The sequence below is a fragment of the Opisthocomus hoazin genome, chromosome 9, assembly GCF_030867145.1.
Source record: "Opisthocomus hoazin isolate bOpiHoa1 chromosome 9, bOpiHoa1.hap1, whole genome shotgun sequence".
In the NCBI taxonomy this organism is placed as follows: Eukaryota; Metazoa; Chordata; class Aves; order Opisthocomiformes; family Opisthocomidae; genus Opisthocomus; species Opisthocomus hoazin.
The window spans coordinates 26,970,421-26,995,415 of NC_134422.1; the positions used below are offsets into that span (position 1 = coordinate 26,970,421).

The window sequence follows — 24,995 nt, forward strand, 5'->3', positions numbered from 1 at the left end:
TTCAAGAATTTGAAGAATAATAATTAAAAAGGTGAAAACAGCTCCAACATGAAAATTATCAAACAGCATCAGAAAAAAATATCCCGTATAAACAGTCTGCGTTTTTTTAATCTTGCTTGATGCACGTCATTAATAGTCTTGTTGCTTACTGAGAGCTATTCACAAGAGAAGACAACACAATCTGTAACATTTTTAAATATTAGAATACAAAAAAAGAGTATAACATAAACTGAAAAGATAATATTTAGAGAAAAATTAAAATTTCTGTGCAGTGTTATCATATTGAATGGGTACCTTTAGGTGGTGGAGGTGCTGGTTTTTTAGGAACTTCGATGTGTACTTTGTCTTCTGAAACCACTTTCTTGGGCACTTCAGGCACTTTAAAGAAAGTAAGTAATTTTATTTGCATGAAATTCAAACATATGTATGCAGCATTAAGACACTAAGAAAAATTAAAACTCAGGGGCATCCGGATCATCAGTGGTTTTGGATGTGAATCTCAAATTTTTTCTTTGCCTACAAAAAATTGTCTCTGATGTCTTACTGAGGTACAGACATAAAAGCTACAATTTAAACAAACAAATAAATACTTTAGAACATTAATAGTAGAAGCAAGTTACCAATATGTTAAAATGGTACCCTAGACAATGAAGTGTTTTCTTTCATTAATTGTGTATAGCAGTTACCTTTAGTTGGTGGAGGTTCTGGTTTCTTTGGTACTTTAACTGAAACCTCTTCTGGGACCACTTTCTTTGGTACCTCAGGCACTTGAAAAATATTAAAAATGTTTACCCTAAGAATTTCATAGAACATTAAAGCATAACAGCACAACTGTATTAGAATAATAATTACTAAGAACTATTTTTTTCAATACATTTGTTTGCTTCAAAAAACTTTGACAACAGAAAAAAATTCTAAAATTCTTGGGTACTGTCTTCAATAGTGTTAAAACAATTAAAAAGTGATGTTTCTATTCTGTTAATTTTGTCATAATGACAAATACCTTTAGCTGGTGGAACTGCTGGTTTTTTAGGCTCTGCCACTGGTATTTTCTCCTCTGGGACTTTCCTGGGCACTTCTGGCACTTTAAAATTAATACTTATGTTAATGCTAAGAATTCAAAGACATTTAAATAGCATTACAGTGGAAAAAGAAGCAAACAAAAGGATACGAGGTAACATCAATTAAACATAATACCCTTTACTATACATGCTTTTTGTTCTCAATCTTAATTGAGAGACATTTGAAAGGAGTAAAGAGGCTGCTCCCAAAAATTAAATACAAAAATCACAGTTTAAAAGATAGAAAGATGGGGAAATAGTATCAAAAGGTCTTATCAGTGAAAGTAAGACAAATAATTGGCATGGTTTTATTAATGATTATTAATGACAGGTACCTTTAGCTGGTGGTACTTCTGGCTTTTTAGGCACAACAACTTTGATTTTCTCTTCTACAACTACTTCCTTGTGTGCTTCAGGCACTTTAAGGAAAGAGATTATTTTCAGTTACTAGGTGGAATTTTACAGCTATGTTCAAGACTTTTCAGTAGAAACTGCAAAGTAGGGGGGTTCTTAATAGAACTTTTGATTCGACATGTTTATTGACTTCAGGTTCTTTTAAATCCCTGTAAAGTCTGATGAAACAGCTCAGAAGGAGTTTCTTCTCCTTCTACACTACATTAGTTTTCAATTTTATTCAATCAGCTCCCAAAACTCCGTTTGACTAAGGCTGCAATTGTCCATTCTGTATTTCTTGTCACATTTTTCTATGCATGAAGACTTCCTGGTATTAATTTTTCATCTATGCATGGAGGGTTTTCTCCTGTGTTAGACATCTGTGTCACTTATTCTATACTTTGAAGTTATTAAATTCTCTTTTGGGCCTAATTTTTTACTGTCAGTTGGGAGTATTTCAGATCATGGAAGCTCTGTTTTGTCTTTCAGATTTCTGCTGTGGTTCTTAAGTATCAGTCTCATCTCTGCACATCCACATCAGCATTTCTAATGCACCGGTACACTGATTACAGCTATGATTCAAAAAGAGGAATTTTCAAAACACTAGCATATATAGAACTGGGGACACAGAAAATAAAGTAATAGGACAACACGAAAACAATCAAAATACTTATCTGCACAGTCAAGGCAGAGGTTTTTTTCTCTTTCAAATTTTAGTTATCTGTAGCGCAACATACCTTTGGCTGGTGGTGGTTCTGGTTTTCTAGGCTCAGCAACAGGTACTTTCTCTTCTGCAATTTTCTTGGGCACTTCTGGCACTTCAAAGAAAACAGCATTCATGTTTGTTATATTTAAGGCATTTAAATATATGTCAATTATTAAGAAGAAAGAGTCTTACAAGAAGCATACCAGAAAGAAATGTAAGATCAGATACAAAAAGAGATATGTCATGCAAAAAATGTAAACTATTACATACTAGTAGTAGGATTTTTATATATGAGAAATAAAGGGTAATTTTTTCTTTTACTGTAAACCCTATTGCCCAAGAGAAAAAGAAATGTCCTCCTCGGAAAGTCACCATTACTGACACATAAGCTTTAGCTGGTGTTACTCTTGGCATTTTAGGCACAGCAACATTTGCTTTCTCTTCTGAGACAGATTTCTTGGGTACCTTGGACACTTTAAAGATATTAGTGCACTTTTAAGAATAAATAAAACATGAAATACAGAGAAATAAGACAAAACAAGTAGAAGTGTAAGGATACTCTGACAATAGTTACATGTTCTGAAAAGTCTCCGGTGTTCCATTGCTCTGGCAAATAACAGTTCGAAGCTAGTTTACTGGGGATCTTTTGTCACGCAGTGGTGACATGCCATACAAACCACTAGATCAGAGAGACTTCTAAAATAGCTGAATGAATTGTGACAACTGGTTTCTGTGCCTAATGCTATTTCCATTCAAAATTAAATAAATTGACCCCTAAGTTTAACATAAGCAATGTGAAAGAGAAAGTGCCCAGTGAGTATTGATAGAATTTCTGTAGCTGTTTACATTACCTACAAAGTGAAAATGTTTGTTCTGTAAATCTCACTGTGTGTTGACTCAGCTACAGTTTCCTTATTTTTAGTCCCTTTGATACAGTTTCTCTGCCATCACAATAGATTATACTTGGGTAGAAGAAACAGACAAACTCAACTAATTTTTAATGATTTAACAACAACAAAACAAGGGACAGAAGAAACTTGAAGAAAAAGGAGAAGGAAAGGGTATGTTGACCTATACCTTTGGCAGGTGGAGCTTCTGGCTTTTTAGGCAGAGGGACTGGTTTCTCTTCAGGAACAGGTATCTTGGGCAATTCAGGCACTTGAAAGATATTTACTGATTTTAATTTCAATTTTATGACTTAAAGATGAGTTGAGAAACAGGAAAAGGGACATATACAACATAAATGCCACAAATCTGACACACGTGGACCATGAACTATTAAATCCGAAATTATTAAGAAACAGAAAAGACATTGTCAGCAAAAGACCTCAGTTCTATTAAGCTATCAAATTACCTTTAGAAGGTGGAAATTCTGATCTTTCAGGCACAGGAGCAGGTTCTGTTTTTTTAGGCACAGCAACAGGCACTTTTTCTTCTGGAACAGCTTTCTTAACGACTGTGGGCACTTTAAAGATATTAGTTCATTTTAAGACTTTATATAGAATAGAAAGACAAGTCACAAAAAATCCCAAGTTTGTGATGTAAGGAAGGCACTAAAAGAACGAACAAAAATATTAGTTACATTGAACAAGAACTAAAACATGAACATGAATAATTTAATTTTCCTGGAGTTCATGACTTTTCAAATTGCAGGAAGTGATGATGAAGATATATACCTCTAGGTGCTGGAGCCTCCTCTTTTCTATGAACAGTAGCAATTTCTTCTTCTATGTGCATCTCCTCATAAACTTCATGTACTTGGAAAGATATTAGTTTAAATACTTAAATTAACGTAGAATATCTTCAGAAAACAAGACAATGTGAAAGATAAAGAACAAATACAATGAACTATTCAAGCTGATCTTAAGATACATGGGTCTATTTTATATCTACCCTCAAAATTAGGATTCTTTCAAATGAGGGAAGAAAAAAACCTTATATTCTACCTTGATCTGACCTCTGCAGCTTGCCAGAAGAAATATGTGTGGTATGTCCTAAACTGAGCTGCTTTCTTCAGTGCAGAGAGATAGGCCTTGTCGATCTAAGCTCTGTCACTCTTTCTATTCCTGTCCCCCCTGGACTGACCTGAAGTAGCGTGGTCCCTTGCAATTGTCTCTTTTGCACATAAAACTGATTTTCCCCTGAAGAACAACTACAGGTGATATAGCTTTTAATTTTTTAAAAATACTTTCCTTTAAATACGTTTTTTATACTGTTGCAGCTAAATAAAGCTGCTAACTAAACTTCAGTTTACGGCAGACAGAATGTTCTCAAAATAATTAAAGATTTATATATGAAAATACATTTTTTTATCCTTCAAATCTGACTCAAAAATTGTTATACCTTTCAGGTGTGAAGCTTCTTCTTTAGGTAGAGCCGGAGGTATTATTCCTTTGCGGACAGCTTTCTTTGGTACTTCAGGAACTTAAAAATATTGGTTTATATTAGAAATTTACACTGGGAAGTAGTAGTACGGTTTTGTAAAACAATAAAAATTTCTACTAGAACAATACGAAAACATATGGTATCAACTTGTTAATACAACTCAACAACTTCACTTTCTGGAGTTCACTGCTTTTCTAACTCCTAGGGCTTATAGGTCTGAATTTGCCCTTCTCTGAAAATATAGAAGGTAGATTTTTTTTTTCCCCATATCAAATAATCTTTAGGAATTTTGGAAATTCAAATGTTTTATTTTTTGAAATTTCAAAATTACTTATAAAGGCAAGGCAAAGCTCCAGTGCAATTAACTAAATATGTTTCAAACATCTATAGAGTTCTTCGGCATTGGTATTTTATTACAAAACTACATTTCAATGAAAACTTTTTTTGTGTCTTTGTATTTTGTCCTAATTTAAAGTCTTACCTTAATCTTGACTTTATTAAAGCCCCTGTAATGACTTCAAAGAGTGCTTCTGCAAACAACCTTTTAGGCTTTTTTTTAGTATCTTGTCAGAGAAAGTATTTTGAGAAATAGAACATGAGACAAAAAGGCAAAAAAATAAAAGGCTAATCCTTGGCCCTGCTATGAATTTTCTGTCCGCTAAATTTCATTGTATTTGTCAAATTTTGTCTTTTTAAAGTTTAAGTACTTCATCCAGGATGTATCAATCTGTTTGAGCAGCTGCTAACACAATATAAAAATAAGAACTTATAGAAAATGTTCTTTGAATTTATTTTCCTGAATGATGAATTATTCTGTCTTCGTAATTGTTCAATAGATCAATATACGAAGAAAGTTGCTGAAATGTTTTTGGGATTCTTTGTAAGTGGTTGCAAAATGGTTATGCTTTTAATCTCTGATCTCCCTGTATGTATGTTCTCTTTCCAAGATAAAAACAAACAAACAAACAAACAAACAGACAAAATTTACTCTTACAACAAGAGATTAAATGGAATAAAACACCTGGTCATGCTATTCAAGAAAAAAAAGCATGTTGGGTTTCTCACTTGGTACATCACTTTTGAATGAGACTAGAGAAAATCCATTTGGACCTCATGTACCTTTAGCTGGAGGAGCTTCTTCTCTAGGTACGGCAGCAGGTATTTTCTTCGGTGGGACAGTTTTCTTTGTCACTGCAGGTACTTCAAAGATATTGCATTTTTTAAAGAGCATTATAATATACAAAATGTAAGTAACAAAGAAGAAATGACAGACAGACAGCATCTAAGGAACATTAGAATGAACACACTAAATAACATGGATGGAATGATGAAGGTGAGTAACTAATTTGTAGTGAACAGATTGCTTTATAGATTGCTTGAATAGTTGGTGTACCTTTAGCTGCTGCAACTTCTGGTTCACTAGGAATAATAACAGGGGCTTTTTCTTCTGTTGGAACTTCTCCATAAACTTCAGGTGCTTGAAAGATATTAGTTTATGTATTTTAATATTGTTTACAAGACAAGATTAGAAAAACAAATTATAATGCAAAAATGCAGACTTGTATATGGACAAAGTGGTGTTTGAACATAAATTATTTATATATTTCAGTCTTATGTTTTACCTACTATTACTAGAAGTGACCATTCCCAATAAGTAAAATACAAGTTTACAGAAATATGTCATTTGATTTTCTAGTTATTTAGTTCTGTGTATTAGATAGAAATTAAAACTGAATTTCACATATCCTCATCTGGCATTAGCTATCTATACCCAGCTCAAAAATTAATGAAGTCTTGCTAAGGATGGCTCTTAAACCAGTATCTACTTCAGTTAATTTCTTTAGTCCAATGTGGCTAAAGTGCTTTCCTGGATCAGAAACTTCATTTCTCTCTTATGTATGATTTTTGTCTCCCATTAATAGAGGACCAAAGAATATTTTGAAAATGCTAAACTATAACTAAATTTGCGGCGAAAATGTGTCTCAAAGACATGGATGGAAATTACTTTTAAACAATTTTAAAAAATTAATTGAAAATGTCCCATATTTTACAGAACAATCTAGAGCATGAATTGATATATTCTTTGCAATTCACTGCTTGGTAGATGTGTCATTGATGTACCTTCATACAAAGGAGGCTCCTCTTCTCTAGGAATAATGGTGGGTACTTTCTCTTCAAGGACAGCTCTCTTATGAAACTCAGGAACTTTAAAGATATTAGCTTTCTTTTAGTAATCTCAAAATAGTTTTCAACTTTTAAAATCCCAGATAGAAATAAACTTGAAAAACTAAGTCCCAAATACTGAGCCTTTCTGAGAATGAAGTATTACACTGTTCTAGAACTGTCTTGCTGGAACATTTAATTATGTGAAGAAATTACTAGCTTCTGCTCTCAAAAAGCGTAAGACATTTGCTTTCCTCACTGTATTGTCATGCTTTTCCTTCCAAGATGTGTAACAGCTTTAATGGTTTTAACTTACTACCTCTTGCCCTATTACTTCACCAATGTACTGGCTTCAAAACTCCAGTTCAGACTGAATTCACAACTATACTACAAATATAAAAGCACTGAAGGTTTACATACTGGCCGTGTAAGTAGTGATACTTTCTCAGCATGTTTTCATTCATAAATCAATATACTTGCTGTTTAGCACATGTGTATCTGAAATATTTACGTCAGAGTTTTCAATTTATCACTGAGAGCTGAATCTGTACTTAAGTGACTAGATATTCTTGCCATAGTGTAAAGAACATGAGGATCATTTTAGAAGATGTTAGTTGGGAAAAACAACACAAATATTTCCTTTCCATAAAATCTCATATCAAAGATTCACCTGGTTTCTTTGGTGGAACTTCTATTTCAGGTGTATATGTAGGTTTCTTTTCTTCAGGGACAGTTCTTTTGAGAATGGCTGGCCCTTTAAGATACAATTTACTTTTAGGGCTTTCAAAGTTATTTGGAAGAAGTTAGAAAGAAGAAGAGAAAATCTATCAAGCAAGATTCATATAACAACAAAGGATTAAATGCTTCCTGAAAGAACAACTATGTTAATATTGAAGATTAGACAGAAGAATAACACATTAAAAAAAATCTTGAAATATGGCCGTATATATGGACAGTGGAATCTCCTTCCTTTTCAGAAGAAGAAATATTATTTTTTTCTGAAATACTTTCACTTGTAGCTTAATGACAGAACACACATTCTTTAAAGTGACTCTCATCTTTTCAACAAATGACTTGATACCAGCAGGCAAAAAAGACTCAATCACCAACAGCTGAAAAACACACCGCGAGGACATAAAACATAGCCACATCTTTCTGAGTGTATAATGAAGACAAAAGACTGAAATCAGCATTCATGATTCATGAGGACAATGCAGAGGAAGTATACCTTTAGCTGGCGGAGTAATTTCCTTTTTAGAAATAGCAGGTAGGACTTCTTTTGTAGCAGGTTTCTTCGGCACTGCTGGCACTTTAAAGACATTGGTGTTTTTTAAGTACCTTTGCAGTATGAGTATTATGCAAGAGTATATGTTAAACAAAAAGCAAACAACGCAATCAGTCAGAAAATTTAGAAAAATATAAAATACAGTGTCCTCAACTGCTACTGAGTGGTGACCTTGCAGGCCATCTGGACTATTCTGCATGGATTCACATAGCTAGAGTCTTCAGTACTCACTGAAAGAAAATCATTGCTCTTGTTGGGTGAATTTTTGACTGGGATAAGACTTAACAATTAGGTTTCATGGACTATGAGCTCTAACCAATGCCATCTGGGAATATGGTAAGGTTTTAATTTCCTATTGACTAAATCCAAGCCTTTACGCAAAAAAAAAGCCCCTTTCTCACTGATCAAACTCTGATAATTCCTATGAGCAACAACTATAAAAATTAGCACAAAATTAATGTCTGGCAAATTAAACACTCTGAACAGAAAACTACAGAGCTCCAGACTACTACAGAAATTCTAGCAGCATCACTCACAATTGCTATTCATGACACTTGTCTTCTATAGAACCTGATACAGAGAACATCTATTAAGATAATATGCACTCCAGCAGATCATTAGTTTGAAGAAGGTCCTATTCTTTTAGGATTCTGTAGGAAATTAGAGTTTCACTGATATGGCACTATATCTCAACAGACTTTTTAAAATTTATTCATCTCCTTGTTTTCAATGATTAGCTATAAAATGTCACTGATAGTGTGGTGAAAGAAAGCTAAGGGTCTCAGTCAAATCAGAATTGGTAAATTACTCAATTTGCGGATTCAGAGATTCAGGCAGAAGGTTTTGTTTTTAAATTATGTAGTAGCTGATGTACCTTTAGCTGGAGGAGCTTCTTTTTTAGGAACAGGAACAGGTACTTTTTCTTCCGGTATAGGTCTTTTAGGCACCTCAGGCACTTTAAAAAATATTTCATTATGGTTTTTAAGTTATTTATGAGAAATTACTACAAAGACAGCAAGAAGATCACTCATTTGTAGAGGAACTATCTCATTATTTATGCAGAGACAAGTGAGCAGCCACTTATCTCGGAGTTCTTGAACAATTAAAGCTAAGGAATATCTTTCTGGTGAATTTTAGATGCGCTTTCTGTTTGACATGAGGGATCCTGTGATCATAGTTAAGTGAGGGGAAGAAAGGTCCTCCATGAGTTTTAACATCTCTGTAACTCACAGGAGCTAAACTAGGCAAAATCAACAAATATTGGCACATAAAAATATTTAATTTCGGCTGAAGCTTGAACTGCATCAGAAAATTATGCTTATGTCATATCTACACTAGCTCACTCTTGGGCAGTCAGATGGGAAATCCTCCCATTCCACTCTGAAGGGAAGAATTCCTTAGGAAGGAGTAGGAGAGAAACAATCTTTGAGTGGATTTATCATTACCAGTGACTCACATAGGAATACAAATGGGGAAAAATATAAATTAACACCCATAGGGGACATAAGTAGTAACTGGGAACTCAACAAACTATAAGAATAAATGAATCATAACTTGATGTACCTATAGCTGGTTGGATTTCATAGGCCTCCTCGTATACCTCCTCGTATTTCTCATAGATCTCTTCCTTCTCCTTAAACTCATACTTTTCATAGATGTCTTCTTTCTCCTCAGCCTCCTCTTCATATTCCTGTTCCTGAATCTCCTTATATCTCTCAGGTTCTTCAGGTTCCTCATATGCCTCAATTTCTTCAGTTTCCTGAACCTGCTCAAACTCTTCAGTGCTTTCATATGTCTCGTACTTCTCATACTCCTCGTATGTGTACTCATACTTCTGCACCACAGGAGCAGCGGCAGGGACTTTTTCTTTCTGGACAAGTTTCTTGGGCACTTCGGGCACTTTAGAAACAGTATTATTGTTAGTACCTTACACTTTGGTTTTTTTTTTTTACAGTTAGTCAAGACGATCCACATAGAACAGAAAATGTACATGATAACTACAAGCAGAAGTTGCATTAAAATATAAGACATGCTCCTGAAACAGTATATATATTCTAAAAGATTTTAGCAATGAGGAGGAAAGCCACATCTTTGGGAGGAATAAGAAGACATTTATCTGTACCTTTAGTTGTTGCTGGTTCTTTGGGCTTGGGCACAACAGCTGGCACTTTCTCTTCTACAACAGCTCTTTTACGCACCTCAGGGACTTTAAAGATAAGGAATTCTTTTAGGATATTTTTAAAAAATACCATAGAGCAGTATAAGTAAAAAAGCATAAGAAACAGAGCTTTATGGTTCTACTTTGTGAACATTGATAATGAGGAGTTTTAACATCAATTCAAGCAGAAATATCATACAGCAAAGACAAAAGTTAGAAAGAAGAAAGTCAAGAGTATTTTTGACATAAACATTAATTATAAACACGAGTACATATACCTTTCACAGCTGGAGCTTCCACTTTTTCAGGGGGAGCAACAGGTACTTTCTGTTCAGGAGCAATCTTCTTAGGCATCTTGGGTACTTTAAAGATAGAACCTAACTTCAGTGTTCTTTTGCATAATTTTTAAATAGACACAAACCCAGAAGCTTATGAACAGCAGAACAGAAACTTACAAACAGTATAGTGACAAAGATAACACAAGACAGACATACTAAAACGTCCCTTGTAAATTCAGCTTGTATGAAGAATGTTATCTATTAATGATAACAGCATTTACAAACTGCAATACCTTTGGCTGGTGGAGTTGGCACCTTTTTGGGAATATGTTCTTTCTCTTCAGGAACAGGTTTCTTAGGCATCTCAGGCACTTTAAAGACATTATTTTATTTTAAGAATGTCATGCCCCAGTAGTATGAGAAAGACAACAGAAAATGTACAGATAGACATAATGAAATAAGAACTGATCTGCAGAATATATTTTAAATGTTTTAAAGATGAAACTGAAATAAAACCAAGACATTTTGTATCCATAGGCAGACTTCTTGAACAAGTCAAATCATTTCAGAGCTTATTTTTTGTTAAGAATGTCAGAGACACAAATACAGACAGACATCAGGGACACAAAACTAACATAAATAACAAACAAAATAAAATACATAGAGACACTGAACAATAATAATAACGTATTGTTTTCCTAGATATTAATTTATCTACCTTTTGCTGGAGGAAGCTCCAGTCTCTCAGGAGTGGGTACACGCATTTTTTCTTTTGGGATAGGTTTCTTATGAATCTCTGGCTCTTCAAAGATATTATTTTGAAAATAAATTTGAAAATTACTTTCAGAGCATTAAAAACATGAAAAAACATAAAACAAGATCACAAGCTTCCCCAAGAGATAATTACAATTTACATACAACTTAGAACAAGAAAGAAGAAATTTAATGAACCCAAAAGATGTCAAGAGTAACTTGCAAGAAAAGATTGTGTACCTTTCACTGGTATAGCTTCCTCTGGAATAGTTTCCTCTTCTTCCTCAGGAACAAAAATGGGAGCCTTTTCTTCAGGCACAACTTTCTTTGCCACCTCAGGCACTTTAAAGATATTATTTTAAGAACTTTACTTTCACAGCATCACAAAGAAAAATTCATAACATAAAACACAAGAACATCAAGTTTAAAGTAACAACAAAAACAAAATAAGGGAAACTCTATTGGTTATTTTTCACTCCCTGAAAACAGCAAAGTGCAATTGGGTTATAAGGATTATATGAGGATTAACTCTTTTGCCCAATTCTTAATTACAGAGCATCATTGCCAATGGCAAATATTAAATTTCACATTTAGGGTATATCTTCTTGTTATTTGTATGGTCAGTTGTGATTTGATTTTATTTGTATGTAAGTTTAGCTAAAAGGCTTGAGATTTTAGCGTACCTTCAAGGCACATGTCAGAATGATCCCCCTGAATTGAAGAATTTCCAGGTAAAGTCCCATAAAGTATTATTCCATGCATTTTTTTTAATTAAAATCAAATTAATTTAAACTTTAGTTCTGAATAATGATATCACAATGAATTATTTCATTCACCGCAGTCTCTTAAGACAGAAAATAAGCAGATCATTCAAGGCCTGATCCTCATCCCACTGAAGTCAATAACAAAATAGACACTCAAGCCCTGTCTGAGACCTAGCACTGCTCACTACAAGGGAGCAGCAGGGTGCTAGAACCAAGGATCTGACTTTACATGAGGATAAACTGATTTTTTAAATGATGTTCCACTGAAATATGAAAATGTGAGGGAGAGGAATTATCTGCATACATCAGAATGTGATATACCTTTAGCTGGTGGAATTTTCTTTACTTTAGGAACTGCAACAGGTACTTTTTCTTCTGGGACAGCTCTCTTGGGCACCTCTGGCACTTTAAAGATATTGTTTTGGTAAGAAAATTTCAATTACTTTTAGAGCATAAAAACTACTAAAACCATGGAACAAAGTCACAATGACGAATAAGAGGAAGAAAACTCCCCTTAGAAAGATAATTTAGGTTTACATCCAGCTTAAAACAATCAATAGAGATGAAGTTGTTTTAATGAACTGAACAAATCTCTCTGACCATTTTCAAGAAGGAATGGTGTACCTTTTGCTGGTATCTCTGAAACTGCTTCCTCTTCCTCTTCTTCTTCTTCAGGAACATAAATAGGAACCTCTTCAGAGGGAGGTCTTGGTATTTCTGGCACTTCAAAGATAGTATATAATTGTAGAAACATAGACATAACAACAGAAACTGAGAGACAACTTACACAGAAGCTAAAGAGTATGAATTAACAAGTATATTTGTCACAAACTGCTGTGATACTTGAGTTAAATTCAAACAACAAATCTACAGAAACAATAAGAAGCATCATCCACATGTTCAATTATAAGAAGAGATACCTTTGGTTGGTGGAGCTTCTGGCTTTTTATGTGCAGGGACAGGTACTTTCTTTTCTGGAACTTTCTTGGGCACTTCAGGCACTTTAAAGACATTTTTGTTTAAGAAATTGGTGTAACAGAAAACGTAGTCAAGTCATAACTGTATAACTGATATTAAGATAACTAAAAAAACATGGGAAAATTTAATTGTGTATGAAAGATAACATTGATTTTATCCACAGATTTATGCACAGATGTACACTCAAACATACAGACTACAGCATCACTAATTGGTGTAGTAAGGCTAAGGGGGAAGTCTGACTGTTTAGGTACGTTATTTATCTTTTGGAGCATCTGTTTTTGAAACAGCAAGTAATTTAAAATAACTTAGATATATAAGATCCAACAGACAGAGATAATACAAGAGACAAACATAGAAACTTTCAAAATGTGGAATAAGCATAGCACCCATGACTAACAGAAATGGCCACAATACAGTGTCCTGATCAAACACAGGTCAGTGAGTGGTTCAGTATCAAACACACTAGGACAAGGAATGGGACTGTTACTTGCAGTTTTGTAAAGCTGAAGAAACAAAACTAGAATTACACAGTTGAACCAGAAACTGGTGTACCTTTGGCGGGTGGAGGTTCTTCCACTTTTTTAGGCACAGGGACAAGAACCTTCTCTTCTGGCACAGGTTTCTTTGGTACTTCAGGCACTTTAAAGATATTATTGTAGTTTAAGAATTTAATTTTTGAACCATAAGGTAAAGAACAATGATATGAATCAATAAAGTAGAATAACAAAGAAGAACTGTCAAGAACAGAAAACTCTCTTCACTCTACATTACATTAAAGAGGAAAGGTGAACAAAGACTGATTTTAAAATTTTTTTTAATACATTCACTCAAGAGATGATATACCTTTGGCTGGTGGAACTTCCTTCTTTTTTGGTACAGGAACAAGAACCTTCTCTTCTGGCACAGGTTTCTTTGGCACTTCTGGAACTTTGTAAGATATTATCGTAAAATGAGCTTGGCATAAGAAATCTAAAACACCATGACATACAAGCCAGTGACACTAAACAATTGGACACAAACACAAAGAACCACAATTCTTAAGAGTAACAATCCTTTTACTTTCCTAGTGTTTAACACAAGTGGGAAGATAAATGAAGTCTAGAAGACCTTTCTGATCACGGCTAGTTACAAGTTCATATACCTTTAGCTGGTGGAGCTTCCTTCGGTACTTGGACTTTCTTTTCAGGTACAGGTTTCTTTGGCACCTCAGGCACTTAAAAAACATTTTTTTGGTTAAAAAATAATTCACAAGGTATCCAAAACAGAAATTAAACAAAAAAGACAGCAGCACAAACATTTTGTATGAAATGCCCCCTCCAAAAAGAACAGAAAAATGTAATGACCAGGTAAGGCATCTGAAAAATACTGTGAATTACATATTCAGAGGATGTGTGCTAACATAAAGAGATGATATATACCTTTTGCTGGAGGAGCTTCTTTTTTCTTCAGAATAGGTGTTTTTTCCTCTGGAACGGGCTTCTTGGGAACTTCAGGCACTTGAAAGATACCGTTAATGTTTAGGTATTTACTTCTAAAACAACAGGAACATAAATGGCAAGCAAGCATCACAAATACACACCCAAAACATACAGCCATGATTTAACATGGTTTGATCATTAAGACAAAATAAAATAGCAAATAGATTATATGAACTGCTATTATGTCCATTCTCCCTGCTAAGCCATTGAGGCCATCAAAAAAAAATGATTTTAACTTCAAGGGCTTACTTGTTGATTGAAAGCTTGAGTTAAGACAGTTTGACTTTTTAGACTCAGCTATTAAAGGAAATTGTGTCATGGTTGGGAAGCTTACAAAAATACATTTTTACTTTTTCCTCCAATTTTTGCATGTTTGTTACAAACATTGTAATAAACCACTATATAATTGTTGCATTAGATATTAAACAGTTTTACTATTTCTCCTTATTTTCCCCTAGAGCTATGATCCTAATGCTTCTCAGGCATGTAATATGTTGCATCTGATCATGTCGAATAAGCCAATTTTGTATACCTATTGAATATACGGTGCTGATCACATTTGCTTCCTCAGAAATTTCCAAGTGCTTTCTATATGTAAAAAACAAGCACATCTGGTTTATCAGTTGATTTACTTCAAACACAGAACTAAGGACACTTTACAAGTACCCAGCAGTTTATACCACAATTTATTGGGTGATGGAAATACTTATGAGTGGTTTACTTAGATGAAAAAAATTGAAATCTTGACTCTGCTGAAATCAACAGATTTCTCCTTTTGACTGCAGTGAGGCAATAGTTTCAACTAAAATGTAGTTTAATGTACTTTTGTACTCCAAAACCCAGAAATATCCATACAAGTTTTATGATGACAGGAGAGTAATCCCATTGGCTCTGAGAGTACTGAAGAAAGACTGGAGCACATATGAATTAAATACAACTACTATGATAAAGTCAAAGGAAACTTTAGCTAACCCTAATCTTCCTGTTCAGGATTAACCTAGCTTTTGCAGTGTACAGCCTGGCCTTTTCTTTACTAGGGAAAATGTGCTAATCAATATTTCAACATTCTAGTGCAAACAATGTTAATTATAATTTTGGGACTTATTAATTAGTCAAAAGAAATTCTAAACTTCTTTTTGGGGAAAAGACACTATGGAACGATTTGAATCAGGACTGAAAAATACACATTTTTAAGTACTCTTAGATGATTATGTAATTTTGGAAAATTGCATGTAGTTAGTCTATATCTTTATATTAGGACGTAAAAAGGCTTTATTATCAAGATCTTGGCATGGCCTAGTTGTTCTCTACAAGTAGTGAAGAGTATGTTCAACCTGTATTAACAATGTTGAAAATTTACACCAGTACCATAAAAATTATTCCTAAGGAAAACATCTTAAACTAAGAGTATTCAAACTTGGCAATTTAATAGAACTTTTATATCTTTGCTTTCCATGAAAATACATAGTTTCCGTCAAGAAATAAATAAACAGCTATAGGGTTTTCAAAGATTTCCGAGAGGAAGTCAATGCAACCTGTGTTCCTAAAGCACTTATTTTCAAATACCTTACCTATTTTCTAGATAAACACATTTTTTTGTCTGTGACTGCAGAATTCTCATAAACTTTGCTAAGTATTTCAAGCACAGTCTGATAGCAAAATTGGACCCCAGATGAGGATGAAATAAAGCTCAGTTAAATTTACTTAGTGGGTTATACAGACTTCATATGAAAGAGGAATGAACATATATGACATGCAACATTTAAATTGATAGAGGTAGTATTAAAGTGTAGACATACAACCACTGCACATTTTCTACACTATATACTAATCATTTCACATCTTGAAAAAGGCACACTGTAAAGTACACTGGAACATATTAAAACAAAACTTTGGTACATTAACAGAAAGAAAAGGTACTCCTTGAAAAAGTAGTGAGAAATCACACAAATCTTAAAGTATACCTCTAACTGGTGGGGGAGCTTCCTCTTCATACTGGGGAACTTCTGACTCTTCCTCCTCATATTCAGGAGCTTCCTCTTCATAATAAGCAGCTTCTTCTTCATAATGGCTGACTTCTTCCTCTTCATATTGTGGAACTTCTTCATACTGAGGAACTTCCTCCTCATAGTGACTTACTTCTTCATAACGGTGGACTTCCTCCTTGTAGTGGATTACTTCCTTCTCATATCTGGTGGCTTCTTCCTCTTCATATTTTGGAATCCTTTTTTCTTCTTCATACTGAGGAACTTCAACATACACTTTTTCTTTTCGGACTACTGTCTTGCGTACTTCAGGCACTTAAAAAGATATCAATTAAAAGAATCTTAAAATTTAGCACATAGATCTTACTAATAATAAGGATCATAAGGTATTGTTAAATAAGAATTAAAACAAGGGAAGAACATCCCACAGAAAACAAATCAGTATTCACTGTACATGGAACATACAAGACACAAAAAACATTTATACCGTATTTCAATACTCTATCCAGTATACCTTTGGCTGGTGGTCTTGCCATTTTTTTAGGAGGATAAATTGGTACTCTTTCTTCAATGATAGCCTTTTCTGGCACATCAGGTGCTTAAAAGATACAGTACATTTACATTTAAGAATTTTTAAAAGTGTCATTTAAAAGCAAGAAACACAAAAAGATATCTTACAAATGCATGGCTGATATGTAAAAGACAAGTGTACATATTGACACTGGACATGTAATTATGGAAGCCATTAGGCTGCTATTCAATTAAATAAGAACAAACATTTCAAGATCCCAATATAAGAAAGTGATACGACTCCTGCTTCATTCACCGCGGCTAGCAGTGAAGTTAAGCTTGCTAATGGGCAGAACTCCGAATCCAAATAATTACAAAATCAAAAAAGTCCACTGCTCTCTGTGGCAGCCCCTCTCCACAGCAGTGACACTTTGCACTACCTCAGTAATAGATCAAGAGTCTTCAATCACTGGCAACAAAAGATTTGCATAGGAAACTCTAGTTGAAGGTGAGCGAGCACACAGAGAAAACCTTTGCGAGTGACTGGCAATGAATAAGAGCTCTGGCCTAATTAAAGGCAAAAGAATTAATTGCTCGGTGAGGAAGGTATTTTTCCTCTTCTGTCAATTGTTTTACAAAGTGGTTGGTTTGTTCAGGCATGGCAGGGAGCCATTCCCTGTAAGAGCAGGAAAATATCCGAAAGATTAAGGTATGAACATGTTCAGTTTTTAACATTTATTCAGGAAAGAATGCACGCTATGTTTAAGCAGCATATTTTCTTTTCCAGAACAGCAGTGCGTGGGTCTTGTCTTCTGAGGGAAGTATCTTAGGATATTTTTGAACTGTGTAGCTGGAAACTGCAAAGAAATTTACCCTAGCATTTCAATGTTTGGGAGACTACTAGGCTTGCCAAGGTGGAGAGTAAGTTTTGTCAGTTTCTTAACAGATTGGAGATCTTTTTTGATCTTCTTAAGAGATGGAATCCATTCTGTCAATGACAGATTTGAGAATTTTACTTGCTTTCTTCATGACAAGTTACAGTGAGCTTAGATGAGTGGCTGTCACAAGTCTTGATGCTTGCTAAGTGGGTATTATTTTGGGGACAATGTGAAGACTGTCCAGTTCTTTAAATATTTTCTGGCAAAGCCCTGCTTGGTATTTAATTGTAAGTGTCATGTACATCTGCATGTGAAATCTTAAATTAAAACTGATTGGAACTGGGAACTTTGGTTGATTTGATAACAAAATCTGCATTGTGCATGAGTGCCCTTGCCAGGAAGCTTAGGTCCTGTGGATTCTTTTGTCCTAGCTCCTACCCCTCTATTTGTTATCCTATGGGACAACTGTTGCATTTAATGACCTTCTGCTTTGACCCTTTTTTTTCTTGACCAGCCAGCATTTTACCCCTGACTGACAGAAAGCCAGTCAGAGATCCACCTCCATCCTCCTCTTAGTACTTATGATCTGCCTGTACCCCCATCATTCTCCAATAGAGAGACTAAATATATAATTTAACTTCACACTGATGTGATTGTATTAATTTTTCGTGATATGAATATATAATGCTGTTTATCAACAGCAGCAGATCTGAAAGTAATAAGTATGAGGCATCTTGTGGCTCATTTTTCACAAATTAATAGATTGTCTCCAAAAGTGACAGAGCAATGATTTTTCTTTCAAAGCTGTAGACTTTGTTCAAAGCCCTTGAGCTGGCAGGTCCAATATATGAGATTGTGCTAAGTGTCTCAGCCAGGCAGGCAACAGCAGAGGTAAAGGTTTTTTCTTTGACCTTCAGACTGAGTTGAGGAATTGCTGTCACAGAACAGGAAAGGATAGGCTTTCTTTACAGAAGAGGAAAGCATGTTAGTATAAATGAAGGAACAAGCTGCCCTGTTTCCCTTCAAACGTCAGACAGGTGGTAAGAATTACAAAGGAGGACCTAGTGAAATTGTTGGGCTTCCACTATAACAACAGCAGTAAGCCAGGTGTAAAGATTTAAGCCTTTTGTGAGAATGGAATACTGTCTTCTGGTATTCTACAGCATGCTTCACATTCAGGATAAACTGGTGAACTGGCGATATGCGCAGGACATGAAATTGTATTTTGTTGTCTTCTTTTTTTTTTTTTTTCATTTAAAGTAGATCACCTGATGTAAATTTGGACATAGACTCTTTTTAGTCCATTCATACCTGTGTATGAAATCTTCTTTTCTGTGTGAAGAGAAATGGATACTTCCTCTGACATAGCCCAGTGTTCTTCTTCTCTTGGTACTTCAAAGACAGAGTCTAACGTTAATATTTTTCTCTGGTGCAATATCATGTACAATAATAAATATCCCATTTGAGGTTTCTTAGAAAACTAGTTAGTATTTTCTGACACATCCCACACCCAGAGTAACTGGGAAAAATATGTCTCGAGTGTTTTTCACACATTCTGTTAAGGTTCCCTTGCAATTATGGTGGAACATAGTGGACGTGGTAGTGTTAGGTTAATAGTTGGACTCGATGATCTTAAGAGTCTTTTCAAGCCTAAATGTTTCTATGATTCTAACATTAGAACTTCAAGAAGGTTTCCAGACCAGCAGGCTTGAAGCTCTGGTGGTATTGCATGAGGACAGTCTGTTCATAGACTAATCCATGGGCAGGAGTACCTTCTGGAGGTGGAGACCCTTTTCTTTTTGGAACAGCAATGGATACTCTTTCTTCTCTGGCAATTTTCTTCGATACTTCTGGGACTTAAAAGATAGTAATTGTAAGAATACTAAATTCTAAAAGAAAAATGACAGTGAAGTTCATATGAAAGAATTCTGGAAAAACAATTACGGGGAAACAGTACACATTTAGATAGCAAAGATACTTCCAAAACACAACAATCACACCAGACATACAAACATAAAGACATTCAAAGTAACAGAGAAAATGACCAGCTGAAGCTTTAATGCATAGTATTCAGATATACATTAAATATTTAGAAGACTAGTAGTTTGGGTGGTTCCACAGATAAATTCCCCAGATAAACTGTACACACTGAAAGACTGTGCAATTTTAGTAACAGCAGAAATACAACAGCCAAATATTAAAATAATATCTACTAAAATAATATGTATAATATTGAACTAATAGATATACAGACCAAAACACATCAAAAAGCAAACAGCATATTCACACATTGTGAAGTAAGATGGAATGACTGAGATGAAAGTTAAGAGGTAAATAATTTCCTCCAGGCTCTTCAGAAACATGATTAAACCACAGAACGCCACACATACAGGATACATAACAAAATCACTTTTCAAACACAAGAAAATCACAGAAACGGAGGACATATCTATAAGTTTTAAACCCTTCAGTGAATATTAACATTGTTATGAAACATTGATAGCTTTTTTCTAAATGTATTCATATTTATTTAACTTCACTGAGTAAATGTCTTCACTCAGCTTTCTAAAGCTTTGAAGTAGCCAAAGAGATCAATGAGGTTACACAGTGGGTAGAAAATGCAAGGAATGCAGGTGTGTGACTGTTCTCTGTCACCTTCTGCATTCTTTTGCAGGGGAGAAGACAAAGGTCCTTTGCATTTATAACCAAGTCAGGAGATACTGGGATTTGATTAACCAGGCAGATGGTGAGTACAATGCACATGGACATCTGATATTTAGAAGCCTTCTCTACTTTCAAAAGAACTTGTATACCTTTAGCTGGTGGAGCTGTCACTTTCTGTGAAACTGGAACAGGTACTTTCTCTTCTGGCACAGGCTTCTTGGGCACTGCTGGCATTTTTTTAAAAAAAGAAGTTTATTTTTAAAGATTTTCAATTAATCATAGTTTTTAAACATAATCATATGACAAAACACAAATGCAGAGACTTGACTTTTCTTCAAGTCAAATAAAAAAGTCAGCAAACAATGAACATTACAGCTTATGTTAGACAATTAGACATTATAAATATAAATGAGTATTCTGAAACAAGACTTCTCTTGCCTAGCTCTGAAATATTCTATACCTCTTTTTGGTGGAGTCTCCTCTTTTTTAGAAACTGCAACTTTTTCTTCTGTGATAATTTTCCTGTGAACTTCAGTCACTTAAAAATAATAAGTGTAAGAATATTTAATTGTAATATTTGAAATGCAGATATATGTAAGATTTTACTACTTAATCTGATTTTTTTAAAAAGAAAATCTAAGTAAACTTCAACAGCAACAAAAATGAGACACTGCAGAAGAACGTACTTTATAGCTATAGCACAAAGATGAGTAAACAGTCAAAAGAAAGAGGGGATCCAGACAGAGGTTACAGATACTAACAAACAAAAACTTATTTAAATAAAATGCCTAAACACAAATACTGTAAGGCCGAACAAAAAAATCTCAATGATAATAACATTCTCAGTTTGTTTACCTTTGGTTGATGGAGGTTCTTCAACTTCGATCTCAAAAGTGGGCACCCGTTTTTCTGCAGGTTCTTAAAAAAGATTGTTCAACTTTAGAAAATTTGATTGATTACACCAAGAGGCGTAAGATAAAAGATGAAATAACACATAAATCTAGTCAAGACAACACAGGCCACAGGCTGCATTGTAGACAAATGGACATAAGTATGTGTTTAATGTTGAAGAATTTTGATACATGAGATATATTTTTAACCAAATTCCATATATGTTAAAGACGGAATGCAGCAAACAAACAATTTTTTGCAACAGGAGCAAACCACTGATATACCTCTTGCTGGTGGAGCCTCCATCTTTTTAGGCACAGGGACAGGTACTTTCTCTTTAGGAACTGCTTTCTTATGAACTTCAGGAACTTTAGAAAAATGAGTAAGATGAGAAGGAATACGAGAAAGAATATTAAGGTGTTTTATAATTGTCTACTACATGACAATGTGTTTTACTCAGTTAACACAAACAATACCTTTCACAGTACAATATGGAATATGAGACAACCATTCATAACTGTAAGCAGACACTACCCACGTCAACACGTACAAAACAAGGCAACGAGACAAACATAATCCCCTTGAAGATACATTAACCAAATCAGGAACTGGTTTATACCTTTAACTCCTGGAGCTTCCTTAGGGGCAGCTGGAACTTTTGGTTCAGGGACAACTTTCCTATGCTTCTCGGGCACTTTAAAAGATTACAATACATAGTTTTACAATGAGGAGTAGTACCACTATAACATGAACACATTTCCATAACACAAAAAAACACATATGGAGGTAAACATATAATGGCAACATAAGACTCAGAATGATGAAACAACAAATATTTTATAATGAAAACAACATATACCTTTAGTGGGTGGGGCTTCCTCTCTTTTAGGAACCGCCACCCTCTCCTCTACGTAGTAAGACTCTTCTTCAGTCACTTAAAAACAGTAAAAAAAAAACCCCTTGAGTTTAAGTATTTGACATCTATTACTGTCGTTATGGCCCTGGTAAGCAACAAAATATATGTAAGTCAAGAATAAGCAGTGTGCTCTACTGACAGGCACCTCTGGTATTACAAAATCTACATTCAAACCATCCTGCTCCCTCTGTAGCCAACAGAAAAATGCCATGCAACTTAAATGGAACCAAGAATGGTCTCTCGTCTTGTATTTCTGTGGAATTTCAAAATGCTCAGCTTTTGAAATATTAGATCAGCACTTTCCTTTCCTCTGTCCACTAGTTCACTAATGTTGGAATTTGTTTTCTTTGAGAAAGCCTCTCCCAAAAAACAAGAAAGTCCCTTGGCTAAAGTCATTCCTTGAAAATACTTTCTGTGGTGTCACTTGTATCAGAAATTGAGCCATTCAGTGTATGTTACTGTCCTTCACAGCATTACGTTACCACCAATAAACTTACAGGTGGAAACGATTTAGCCATTTTACTATGAAATGGTCGGAGGAACCAGAGTGCAGCATGATATTCTGAAGGAACTTTACTTCATCCAGGCAACCTGTTGGAAGAGGAACTTCCAACAGAGAATTTTTGTAAAAAAAAAAGCAGGGCTGATAATTCTCAACATCCAAGAGATACCTCATTATTTTCACTGTATCAAAACAGGATTAACTACTACACTTTCCAAAAGCAAGTAATAGAAACTGTAGACCTTCTTAGTGTTAAAGTTTGCAACATATGAAACATTTACATAGCAGTAAATTTATCTTTATTAATAGAATAGATATTAATCTACACTAGTTTTGGTGCAAAACAAAAAGTACTTTTTGCTTTTGCCTAGTATTCCTGAATTGTGGTTGTACCTTCAGAAATCTCTTCTCTGTGAATGGAAACAGCCACTTCCTCCATTTCTTCTTCAGACCATTCTTCAGCTGTTGGTTCTTTAAAGAAATTTATTAGTTTTAGTATTTTTGGTGGAGGGTAGGAGGGAGAGATCGATGGATGGAGAACAAGACCACCAATTCTCACAAGACAATGACAGATATGCATACAATACATAAAGTACTGTGCACACACATATGAATGGTTTGCTCTAAATGGTGTATTTCATCCATGCCCTATGAACTCTATTGTGTGCTGTCGTATCTCTCAAACATCCTTCACTGGTCAACTGTCAGTCCATCAGAATGCCACAGCTCCCCAGGCTTCCCTATCACAACAGATGAGTGGGGGGAAACAAGAGTCAAGGAGTTAGAGGTTGCTCCTTGATCCAGTTTTACATGCAATTAAGGAGGACGGGAACAAGATGAGAAGTGTAAGTCAAGAACCAGAGAGAAAGTCTGGCATTTTCACATCTACAGATGTGACTGTATCAGGGAAAATATTAACTTGTTTTGGGGTAGAAGGTTAATTTTCAGGAGACAAACAGAAATTAACACTGCATATATCCATGTGAATATATATTTGCATGTTCATATTTTAGATAGATAACTTCTATATCTGCTTTTAAAAAACAAATTTAGGCTTTTTAACAGACTACGTAACTTATCTTGACTGGATAGTTATTAATGGGATATCAAAACAGTCAAAATGTTGATTTCAGCTATCTTGAAGCAGATATTTTGTGGAATTACACTAACTTATAACAACTGATCTCAACCTTCCCAGAGTATGAGAATGTGAACTTAAAAGAGTTGGTGAGAAGCTAACACTGCAGAGAGAAATAGTATCTGCAGGTCTACAGAGAGCTGGATGGTTACAGTCCTAATTAGCGGAGTCTAACCTCAACACTATACATTCATACTTTTTGCCATGATTTCATGAGAGCCTGATCCAGAGATCATTGTATTCAGTGGTAGTTTCCATCCATGTCAATGGGGTGGGATCCTGGCATTCAAGCCTGCAACGGTAAATGGCACTCAGGAGGCTCTTAACTGCCTGCAAGTCTGTAAAATGTTCAGCACTAAACTCATATAAGATAACTAACACAAATTTTTTGTGTATTTTAATCTTGGTCTTAGAAAAACAGACGTAGACAAAGTACATTTCTCACTATTGGCTGTTTATAGTGTACCTTCAGATGGTGGGATTTCCTCTGGAATGGCAACAGATACTCTTTCTTCTGTAATAAGTACTCTTTCTTCAAAAGTGTCTTTCTTCTGCACTTTAGGGACTTACAAAGGTAATAATATTAAATGTAGGCTATTCTAATTTCATTGTGAAAACAATGTTGCAAAATGCTAAATCTAAGTTTCCAAAGAATTGCTTAAGGTTACTGAGCACTTATAACAGAGCTTCAATATTTAAAAATAGTATTTTTATAAGTATTGCACAACGCATGCAACATGCTGTAGAATGATTCATTGTCACTAAATCATAACAGCAGAATTCATAGGGGAAACATAAATCAATGACTGATAACAATACAGAAAATATAACCAGAAACTGAGAAATACCATATTCTTTCATTCATCTGGAAAGCATACCTTTAGCTGGAGGAGCCTCAACTTTTTTAGGAACAGCAGGAGATACCTTTTCTTTAGTGACAGGTTTCTTAGGAAATGCAGGCACTTGAAAAAAAAGTATTTCGTTTTAAGATCTATTAAGTGCAAAACTGGCAAAAGCATCACGTAACAGAAATGTATCATTCAAAAAGATTACAGAAGGACATGTTTTGCTTACAAAACACAACAGCTGAGCAAGCTGACACAAAT

General features: G+C 34.7%; 1 protein-coding gene across 32 annotated transcripts in view; it reads right to left on the reverse strand.

The window, feature by feature from the left end:
* TTN (titin) overlaps window positions 1–24,995 on the reverse strand; it is a 245,384-nt gene that overhangs the window by 123,409 nt on the left and 96,980 nt on the right. For 10 of the 32 annotated variants that reach the window (XM_075430105.1, XM_075430099.1, XM_075430122.1 and 7 more), the window contains 29 exons: window positions 24,768–24,851; window positions 24,356–24,454; window positions 23,145–23,222; window positions 22,193–22,267; window positions 21,953–22,027; window positions 21,618–21,701; window positions 21,298–21,360; window positions 20,903–20,980; window positions 20,592–20,669; window positions 16,370–16,705; window positions 14,346–14,423; window positions 14,069–14,140; window positions 13,771–13,854; window positions 13,480–13,566; window positions 12,867–12,947; window positions 12,571–12,669; window positions 12,268–12,351; window positions 11,423–11,524; window positions 11,148–11,231; window positions 10,430–10,513; window positions 10,116–10,199; window positions 9,557–9,892; window positions 8,868–8,948; window positions 7,937–8,017; window positions 2,192–2,272; window positions 1,397–1,480; window positions 1,004–1,084; window positions 687–767; window positions 295–378 (listed from right to left, as the gene is read on the reverse strand). In XM_075430105.1, coding sequence (XP_075286220.1) covers window positions 295–378; window positions 687–767; window positions 1,004–1,084; window positions 1,397–1,480; window positions 2,192–2,272; window positions 7,937–8,017; window positions 8,868–8,948; window positions 9,557–9,892; window positions 10,116–10,199; window positions 10,430–10,513; window positions 11,148–11,231; window positions 11,423–11,524; window positions 12,268–12,351; window positions 12,571–12,669; window positions 12,867–12,947; window positions 13,480–13,566; window positions 13,771–13,854; window positions 14,069–14,140; window positions 14,346–14,423; window positions 16,370–16,705; window positions 20,592–20,669; window positions 20,903–20,980; window positions 21,298–21,360; window positions 21,618–21,701; window positions 21,953–22,027; window positions 22,193–22,267; window positions 23,145–23,222; window positions 24,356–24,454; window positions 24,768–24,851 — 2,898 coding nt within the window. The remainder of the gene's footprint in view (window positions 1–294; window positions 379–686; window positions 768–1,003; window positions 1,085–1,396; window positions 1,481–2,191; window positions 2,273–7,936; window positions 8,018–8,867; window positions 8,949–9,556; window positions 9,893–10,115; window positions 10,200–10,429; window positions 10,514–11,147; window positions 11,232–11,422; window positions 11,525–12,267; window positions 12,352–12,570; window positions 12,670–12,866; window positions 12,948–13,479; window positions 13,567–13,770; window positions 13,855–14,068; window positions 14,141–14,345; window positions 14,424–16,369; window positions 16,706–20,591; window positions 20,670–20,902; window positions 20,981–21,297; window positions 21,361–21,617; window positions 21,702–21,952; window positions 22,028–22,192; window positions 22,268–23,144; window positions 23,223–24,355; window positions 24,455–24,767; window positions 24,852–24,995) is intronic. The other 22 variants (XM_075430096.1, XM_075430123.1, XM_075430090.1 and 19 more) reach the window with 21 other exon arrangements.